This window comes from Erpetoichthys calabaricus, chromosome 15, assembly GCF_900747795.2.
Source record: "Erpetoichthys calabaricus chromosome 15, fErpCal1.3, whole genome shotgun sequence".
Classification (NCBI taxonomy): domain Eukaryota; kingdom Metazoa; phylum Chordata; class Cladistia; order Polypteriformes; family Polypteridae; genus Erpetoichthys; species Erpetoichthys calabaricus.
In genome coordinates, this window is record NC_041408.2 from 29,433,745 (window position 1) to 29,444,128 (window position 10,384).

At 35.6% G+C, this 10,384-nt stretch overlaps 1 protein-coding gene across 1 annotated transcript in view; it reads left to right on the plus strand.

Annotated features, from left to right (window-relative positions):
• The window catches only part of LOC114666263 (N-acetyllactosaminide beta-1,3-N-acetylglucosaminyltransferase 2-like), an 88,518-nt gene extending 78,378 nt beyond the window's left edge, over positions 1-10,140 (plus strand). Inside the window, 5 exon segments of the mRNA XM_028821039.2 lie at positions 6,503-6,827; positions 6,829-7,047; positions 7,049-7,229; positions 7,232-7,461; positions 7,463-10,140. Coding sequence (XP_028676872.2) covers positions 6,552-6,827; positions 6,829-7,047; positions 7,049-7,229; positions 7,232-7,461; positions 7,463-7,720 — 1,164 coding nt within the window. The 5' untranslated portion in view covers positions 6,503-6,551 and the 3' untranslated portion in view covers positions 7,721-10,140.
• Positions 10,141-10,384: the final 244 nt, after the last annotated feature.

Genomic DNA, 10,384 nt, shown 5'->3' on the forward strand with positions numbered 1-10,384 from the left:
TATCCTTTCAGAAGGAGCTGGCTGTTTCCATGAATATTTGCACATAGTCAGCAACAATTCTTCTGTTGCTGTTTCAATCGAGTGACACTCCGTTGTTATCATAAGGGCTAATAATGTATGAGCAAAGAAAACACTTCCCTACGCTCTCTCTATAACACTGTTATATGCACTTTGTGACTTGCAGAGGGGCACCACAATTGAAAAAAAGTGGAAACAATTTACCACAGCACGGTGCTAGCACATATGGGCTGTAAGGGTTTAGGATCTTTTATGTCTGCATTCATGGCTTACAGCCCTGATCCCTGATAGGGATCAAGAGGAGTACAGGTCAGTTAGTAAGACTGTGACAGGGTGAAAATAATGAGAGAAGTGAAAGAGCAGTCAAAAGGCACACAGGTCAAAGGCAGACTTGATTTATTTTGGAGATGTCTAATGTGCAGTAGCAACAGGATACAACCTAATATCATGGTGTTTAGGATAAAAAGCCTATCAACTCGTCCATGGGATCATCACTGTATCAAATCGGGATCACACAATACACGATACACACAATCAGTGTATTTGTTTTTTCCTTATTTACAGATGCAGCAATATTTCAAAACAGGTGGCCTGAATATTTTTAATTACACCTCATCGTTATAGGTATTGTGTGTCAAACAGGCAACCACATAAGAGAGAGACTAACTGTAGTACATAGCGTGTTGGCTCTTCAAAGTGGGGATTTTAAAGCGTTGTAGTAAAAGGAAATTCAGAATTGTCAGTTATTTTCCATTTGCTTTATTGAGAATGTCTTAGCATTAAACGGCCATTGGGAATCTCAGGTTAGGTTTAAGTGTAAACATGACAGAATCAGTTGCAAAAAAGATACTTTCAAGGCACTGAAAAAGTGTTTAGAAAAACTGCTCCAAGTATACTTCTGAATCCAGGGAAACAAAAAAAACTGCTTTAAGTTTTACTAATAAAAATGATAAGCTGGGCATTCAAAATTATGAAATGGTTGATCGTGTGAGTGAAGTGCTAAAATGATTCTACAAAGTACAGTGCCAGAATTTGCCCGGGTAAAACAAACCATTCTTTTACCATCGAAATGTCTGCTTTTGTCTTTGAAAGTTGCTACTTGAATATATATTATTCAATCTGACAGTCCCATTGTGCACAAACTTATAAAAAACTATTAGTTGAGCTCATTATGCCTAAGAGGATGGCCACAAATAATTGCGTATTCAGGGTCTTCCAGTTTGCTTAAATTGAGTCTGAGTATTCATCTGATGTCATTCTCCACAGAACAGCCACTCACTGGAGATTGTTTTTGTGTAGTACACCATTTTCTGTAAACTGTAGAGTCTGAGGTTTTGAAGGGGAGAGGAGAAGTAGCAGTTTGTGCGATTCGAGACCAAACAATCTTGCCCACAGTCAAAGTCACTTTTATCCTTTTTGTTCTAATGGTTTTTTTTCTTTAAAGCGCTTTGACAAGGTGCATCATAAGGGGCTGTTGATCAAAGTAGAAGAGGTGAAATTCAAGGAAGCGTGTGCAGAACTGGGTCAGATACTAAAAGCAATGGATTGGTGATGTGAGGGTTTAGCCGCCCCCCCCCCCCCCCCCCCGACTTATTGGATGTCTTTACAAGTGGTTTCCCTCAATGATCAGCACTAGAGCTGCTGCACATTTATTTTAATCCATATAAATTAAAGAAATAAAAATGTGTTTGGAGATGTTTAAAATAGGTGGAATTTTAAGGATAGTTGGCAAATTCATTACAAATGGACCTGGACAGAAATTAATACTTTTTATGGTAAATAAATGTAAAATTTTATATAGAAAGCAAACATACTAGTATATATAATGATAGAAGGTTGTCTGAAACTTTACTGTATACTTTATGATAATGAGTTTTATGGACTTGATTACTGTTCACTTTCAGACAATGTACAGGAGTGATTAATAGGGCCAAAAATATGGCTGGTTTTCAGTATGCTATCTTAAGTTACACAACAGAAGAGGTTATGCTGTATTTGTGATATTTGAGACACCGCATATATTTTGGCCACTATCACAAACAAGATGTAACAGTGTTAGAGTAGTCCGGAGACATCCAAGTAAGCTCATTTATAGGACTGTGTGGTATGAGGGAATCCTGAAGGAGTTAGGCCACTTCATTGTTATAGAAGAGGAGATTAAGTGGTAACATTATGTACCTCTTCAAAGTTGTAAAGAAAATTTAGCATGATAGATACTAACTTTATAAGACACTATTAGAGTAGAACATGGGGTGTATGAATGCAAGGCATTTCAGGGTTCTTTTTGTTTTTTTTAACACTCTGACAAATTACCAGATAGTCACAACTGGATAACATTTTGCGAAAGTTGTGTAAATAGGGATTTACAAACCATGCTTGGTTGAATGGCCTTTTCACATTTCAATTTAATATTAATATTTTGCTGCAAAGATGTCATCATTTATAGTTGCTCATTTTTATTACTTAACTATACTACTGGGTTCTTGTTATTCAGTGCATCATAACTAATAAATGTTTTGCAATCAAAAAGAGAATACACTTTTTTTTTTTTTTTAACTTTTTTAATTTTGGGCTGTTAGGGAGGGCATGTTGTTGTTGTTTTTTATTTTTTAAAATTTTTTTAAGAGACGAGTTAAAAAAAATCTGGATTAAGTTGCAATAAATAATTAAGACAACGTTAACATTAAAGGCAACAACAAATATGATCAGCCTTCATGTGCAATTTGAAATCTGTAGTTACTTTATGGTAATGCAGTCTGACTTGAATGCTCTCATACACTTATGCTACTGTCCCTTCAGTATTAATTAAACATGAAATAAAAAACTCTCAATTCACCATATTTGCTGGGTATTTTTCTTTTAGACTATCTCTCTCTCTCTCTCTATCTATCTATCTATCTATCTATCTATCTATCTATCTATCTATCTATAGCCACATGTATCCTAAAAATGGCAATAATCTGCATTATCTGACATAATTACCACATTATATGCATCACATGGCACATAGTTCATAAAACTGTATTACATCTTGTAAAAAAAAAAACAAATGCTAGCGCCCTACAGTCTTAATAAACTTGAGGCAGTTTTAGTGGGATGTTGCACCCTGGGAGTAATGGAGTAGTGTATCAGAATTTTTAATTGTCCACAGTGACAGCCACAGGAAAGATACTTTCAGCATAGTCATTGTATTTTGCTTTTAATGGCAATAACGGATACCTAAAGGGAGTTATTTAATAGGACAGTTACCCAGTGAGTGTGCTCTTTGGTTACATAGCCTGGTTCACTCTTTATTACACATTAAAAGGGGCCTTAGCTTTAGACTTTCAGTACTCTGTACTCTCTGAACAACACTTTACAGTTTGTCTTGAGTGGGCAGATGAACTGCCAACCCGTTTTGTTGGAAATCAAATCTGCTTTCACTGAATACCTTGTAAAAATGGACCATTCATTAATGGCAACAGTTGAACTATTTTAAGACAACATTGGAAAAACATTTGCTGCTGAGCTTTCTTTGCAGCTGAATTAACATTTTCATTGCAGTGCAGACTGTGAGTAATTGTGGCTGGCAGTGAACGGAGATAATTCTCACACGCTAACAGTGTCACCATTTATGGCCAGGGTTTTAGAAAAAGGGAAGTTTTTTTTAAATTCTGTTTTCATAGTGTTTGACATCATATTGTTAAGGATATAGTTTACTGAACAGATAGTGAAACGGCTACATGGCATCAACAGACTTGCAGCATTAGAAAGGAGTCATTAGAGCAGAGGTTGTCAGAGAAATGAGGTATAAAAGAGTGCTATTAGAATGCAACCCCATGCTCAGGATAAGGGACCCTGATGACTGACTGCATAGACACACAATGATGCATCTATTCTTCGTAATGTCCAAGAACCAGAGACATACTTAACACAGTCCATGCTTCAAAAAAACTGAACTTTTGACAAATGCTAACATACAATCTAATCATGGGGCCCAGATAACAACTGGAGATTTCAGATTCTGCAGGATTTAGAAGAGGGCCATGTGTATCATGTACAACATTTTACTGGTTTGTTAGCATGATAGGCAAACTAAAGGGGGTGAGGGAGATTTTTGTGGGCAGACTGGATGTATAGGAGATTTAGGCATGAGACCATACCAACCCCACAATACATTCTGCAATTCAGACTTCACAATACAATATTCCCATGATTTGAAATTTTCATCAAAGAAATGTATGATGTATTTAGCGTTACTTATTAATTATACATACATAAGACACTATAATGTGCAACTTATGCATAAGTAATAACTATGTTTTTAAGGTTTTTCTGTTTTTTAATAAAACTAGCTGTTCTACCCATATTCATCTGGAAAAAGTAGTGGAAATGTACAGTAAATCACATATGTAAAATAAAAACAGATCTGACCCTCTGACCTTGTCATTGCTGCAAAAACACATGCATTTTTACTATTATTTAGCATCCAGTGCTTCTGAGTTTATTAAGCCATTTTTTCCCCCTAAGAGATCAAGTTTGCAGAATTCAGTGCCATTGCTTAGCATGATGGTGCTGGAGTCCACATCAGAAACTATCCATCTGGCATTTCTGTCAGGATGTCCAGGATGCAGCTGGCATAGAGAAGTATTGTGGCCTAGTAGACTCCCCTATGAGCTTCTGAGGATGATGGTGTTGAATGCTGAACTGAAAGTATATAAACAGCATTCTAGCGTAAGTGTCTCTCTTGTCCAGATGGGGCATATTGTCTGTATTGGGCGCTGACACCTTCACATCATTCTACTGGCAAGAGCGTACTTCTTTTGTTAATTACTACTAATGGTTCAATTAGATTTTTTAAATTCTCAGCTATCGATGAAAGGTGTTTGTGGTTCATTTCAGTCATATGATAATGTAACGCAATATACAATACTATGCCACATTTTGTACTGTCAGTATTTTGTATGACAAAATTTGATACAAAGAAATATTGTCTCCTGCCCGTGAAGTGTCATTTTCAACTGATTTCAGTATCACATAAGTATCTGTTAGTTTTGGGTAATTATGGATTCTTTAATACAGACAGAAACCAAGTCATGGACAAGACATTTGCTTTCACAGTGTTGGAGTATACGAAGTGAAACAACAGAAGCATTTTTAGATCTGTATTAAAATGCCAAAGAGGGCAAATGCCAGAGATCCAAGATGCAAGAGGAAGAATCAAAACAGAAATCCCAGTTAAAGACATTTTATTAAAGTATCTCCATTATTGAAGTGAACAATATGCTGCCCTTTCTGTAATATAGCATAAAAATATAAACAGCTTTAAAATGCTTATGCATCCATCAAGTAGTTACCCAACTATCACTCACCTAATCAAGTATTCATAAATTCATAAATATCAAAATATGCAATGCAGACCGTGAACCTTTAATGTGTGGCAGAGATCCCCACAGTGTAACAATAAATGGGGTTTATAATCTTGGGGGATTTTCAGGCATAGGGTTTAAAAGAATGATTTTGTCTTGAACTGCCTAATGTATCTTAACATGCACACATTCTAAATTTATTCATTTTTTTTGTCCAGTACCTGAAAAATACTGCTTTAAAAATCATATGAAATATAAAAACTCTTTAAAGCTGTTTTTGTAACAGTATGTTTTTAGAGCCTGGTTGGTTCACAAAACATTCTGTTAAGTTTCTAACATTTGTTATTGTAAGATTTATATTTGACTCATTAGCTGGGTAAAATATATTACTAAAGAGTAATATTTGAAACTTGAATTATTATGACTCATTTGTTAAATGTCAAACTCCTGGTGCTTTAATTTCTAAGTCTGTCCCTCCCTTTCTTTCTAACTATCTATCTGTCATATAGTGCCTTTAATCTCTCTCTCTCTCTCTCTCAACATTACTCTCAACATATTTGTACAGTCAGGTGAGCAGGCTTCGCCAACTTTTGTGGTATTTATATATCGAAGATAGAGAATGAGGATAATGTCAGTTTGATAGTACAGTAAGGGGGCATGTGTTAGTTTTCAGGAGGATGGCTGGTTTGTTTTTTGAAACCCATCCAGACTGTCAATCGTGCACTTTTGTTTGTTCATGCTTATTTTTTTGACTAGGTGTATGAATAAAACCAATAATGGCTTCGCTTACATGGGTAACTTGAGAAACTTGCATTATTTTTTTGGACAACGACCATACTTGATTTAATTACAGGCAGGATTTTGTAAAGATAAAAAAATGTGCACGTGACTATTACAAAATATGCTTTATCATTAAAGAATACTAAGGTGCTTTATTTGAAGTGATTCTTGTTTTCATGTTTCTGTACATAGTGTCTTATTTGTTGTGTTACTGCATTATCTAAAACACAAGATGAAGTATGATAAAGCAGAATGAATATTTGTGGTTTCTTTTCTAGAAACTAAACCTGCAGTTGTGGTTAAGTCTCGTGTATTTGCGTTCATTTAATAACCCAAATTGTTGTTCTCGTTGACAGGTGCAGGAAATGAGTTCTGGCAAGGAGGAAAGTGAAAATCGTGGGAATCATGATGATGGTGAATTTATTCATTTACATCATGGTGGAAGTTTCCCGCAGTAATGGTGGCCATGGCAAAAATTCCCATAATACAGTGATCGTGACAGAAAAACGATTTTGGAAGAAACAGGTTCCAAGTGAAGCTTATTGGAACAGACAGCAAGAAATAATGGATTATTTATATAATCCCATCCTAGGCACACTGAACAGCACTATCTTGGAGGAAATTAAAAATGCTAACATAAGCCTTTCGAGTTTGAATTCTTGTGAGCCTGACCTTCATGTGAAAAACTCAAGTGAAGGATTATAACTTTCTGCCTAATCGATTCAAAGACTTTCTCCTCTACATGAAATGTAGGACTTACTCCCTGGTTGTCAATCAGCCTACAAAATGCAAAAACAGTCCCTTTCTTTTGCTGGCCATTAAATCCCTTTCTCCACACTTTGACAGAAGACAAGCAATACGAGAGTCTTGGGGGAAGACTCAAAAAATAGGCAACTACACGGGTAGTTACTGTCTTTTTGCTAGGGAATGCAACAGCTGTCGATTTCTTTCCAAACCTCAGTGAAATGCTGGAGCATGAGAGCAAAATGTACAATGACATTTTGCTTTGGGACTATAGAGATTCGTTTTTCAATCTTACAATTAAAGAGGTGCTGTTCCTGGAGTGGTTTTATCAGTACTGTCCAATGCGCAGTTCATCTTTAAAGGTGATGATGATGTTTTTGTGAACACTCACAGGATTGTGGAGTACTTGAAGGTTTTACAGAAGCCAAAAGCCAAAGATCTGTTTGTCGGGGATGTTATCACAAATGCAGGGCCACACCGCAATAAAAAACTGAAGTATTTTATTCCTGAGAGCATGTTTGTGGGATCCTACCCGTCTTATGCAGGTGGTGGAGGGTTTTTGTATTCTGGAGGACTTGGCTTTGCGACTCTACAATATTTCTCATCAAGTATTACTTTTTCCTATCGATGATGTCTATACAGGAATGTGCCTGAAAAAGCTGGGCCTCACTCCCGAAAAGCACAAAGGATTCCGAACCTTTGACATTGAAGAGAAATACAGAAGCAATCCTTGTGCTTACAGAAGCCTCATACTTGTGCATAGCCGAACGCCTCAGGAGATGATTCAGATTTGGTCATGGCTGAAAGATTCAGAAGTAAATTGCCAGTAAGGACAAAACCTTTGAGACTGTGCAAACTTGAAGCATTAACCTCTTTAATCGGTCTCAAGGCATGGTCACCCTGTAGTCCATGTAAGGATGACAACTGTATTCTGCACTTTGGCCTGGAGCCACGTCAGTAGCCAGATTCAGTGTTGGTGGCAAAATGTACTCTTCTTGATAAGTTGCCTTTGAAATTTTGGTGTGTGTGTGTGTCTGTGTGTCTTAAGTTAATTATATCGGGGTAAAAGGTGGAGATAAGTGTTCATTGAGCCTTAATGTGAAATATGATTGAATTATTTTCTCTGTATTTCAGAATATTTTTTGTAAGTAACATGCTAACATGTTTTAATTAAAACCTCAGAAATATATTAACTTGCTATTTCTTTCAGTCATAGCTGAGGAGGCATCTTACTAGCGAGGGTGTAGTATTTGAGCTTTCTGTACCCATTTCACAGCAAAAATATAACAATAATGCAATCAGTCATCAGTATTTCACTCCTCCATATTAGCCAACACCTTGCAAAATATATTATTTAATTCTGCTTAGATTTTTAGTGCAGTGTAGAAGATTCACCAATTCCAGTCCTTTTGTAAATTAAAAATAAATCTGACAAAGATGTATTGCTGACTGAAACGTTTCACTTACAAAGATTTGATATTTAGCAATAAATTTAGCATTGGGTTTTAATTTCTGTATGCTTTGCAGCAAGAGGTGTATATATAATATAAATAATAAGCATGTATGGTCTCTAATCGTACAGCATAGACTTCGGGTTAACACTTTTTATGGACAGCTTGAGCTACTGTCAGGCTCTTTGTGTTTATAACTTTTGTCATTCTGCAGTTTTTGACTCTGCAGTATTAAGTGCCTCATTTTTTAGATGCTGCACTGATCTGGTAGTGAAGGTAAGCTGAATGGTAATAGAAGCGTAACAGTATTCCTCTAGATATCTCTCAACAATCCAAAGAGAAACGCACTGACTGCAAATCAACAATCAAATGAAATGTTCTGTGTGTCAGCTGTACTTCAGTAAATATCCTTTATTTCATACTGAAGTGTAAAGTTGGAATATACAGTAGTCTGAAAGTGCCTGTGAAAAATGCTCCTGTCCTTAAGACCATCTTCCGTTATGCTGACGTGCCTTTTTTTTTCTTCTCATGTACAGATGAAACTTTACAGTTCTTTCTTCCATGTGTGTCATCGTCCATTTACATTTTCTGTTCTTGTGATTCACAGCTTTCATTTCTTTATGTGTACTTGCTCCCTAATATTTACAGTAATGAATGACTGCAAAATGAATAATGACAGTTATTAGTCTTGTCTTTCATTTTGAAAATATGTTGCTAGTCCTTGAAACAAAGAATTTTGTATTTTGTTTTATGTTATTTATTGGAATTTTTTTTTTTTTTTAAATTGTTGCTCTCCACCTTCCTTGGTGAATGTAAATTTTTAGACTTTTTTCTATGTATCCATTATAATACTATTTTGAGAAGTGCACTGAATTTTGAATACTATTGAATATTAAAGTTTAAAGAAGTTTAAAGAATGTAATGAACCAAAGACAGTTGAGCTGGCAGTATATTACTTCTTTATTGTATTCATTTGTAATCTTTTCTACTGCGAAATGAAGAAGTAAGAGTGTGTGGGTGTGTGTGGGTGTGCTAACAGTGCTGCTTATAATCATCCTGCACCTGTTTATCAGACATTCCGGCTGTTATTTATTATATGGAGCTGAAGACTAAGTGATTTCTGTTAGTTTGTATTTTCCAGAATGTATTTCAGCTTTTCAATGTTATACAGCGCAGGAGGTTTTGATCACATCTTTCTTGATGTTCTTAAAATTTTGTCAAGTTTTTGTCGAGATGCTCCAGCTGTCTGCAAGTAGGCAGTTGAGGCTTTTTCAAATAAATGTTCATCTTAAACCAAAAAGAAGCAAAAAAAAAAAAAACCAAAAAACCACAATTTTTTCATTATGTTTGTTGCTCAGTTCTATTTGTTCACTTTGCATTGTTGTTCACAGTACTTGATATTTAACTTCTGTATTTCTCCAGTATTTAAGGTGCACCCACTATGCTCTGTTTATTTGATGTTCCTGGAGAGGGTAGTGGATGTGTATATTAATTTTAAAACATAATGGTTGCTATTTACCCCTTTTCAAGATAATATTGCTATAATTAACACATTGAGAAAACAGCTGAACTGCTGATTTTATGTTTAAAAAGTGAGGCCTTGGATCTCGCCTGGCAAAATTCCACTAATCTGTTGAACACTTACTGCTTTATTCTGGTCCTATTTCACCTTCAGTATCCTCCCCTTCGATCTTAAATGTCAACACTGGTCTGTATGGTTATGAGGAGCCCAAATGATATTTTATTCTGATCTTTTTAACATGATAATTGTTGATAATAAAGTGTTTTCTTATAAGGAGGATGACTACACAGTGTTACAAAATTTATTCCTGCATTTTTTTGTTTGTTTTTTTTTTTGTGTGAATCTGAACAACAGAAAATGCTAAGCATGTCTTCTCTGATAGTGAAAATATTTTGGCATCCTTTTGAAAGTGCTACAATCATTGGCATCATGATAGCAAACCTCAATATAAATTTCAGGTAAGTTTGCTATACCCTTATCATTGCAACATGTTAAATATTGAGAAGGGACATGTGACAGTA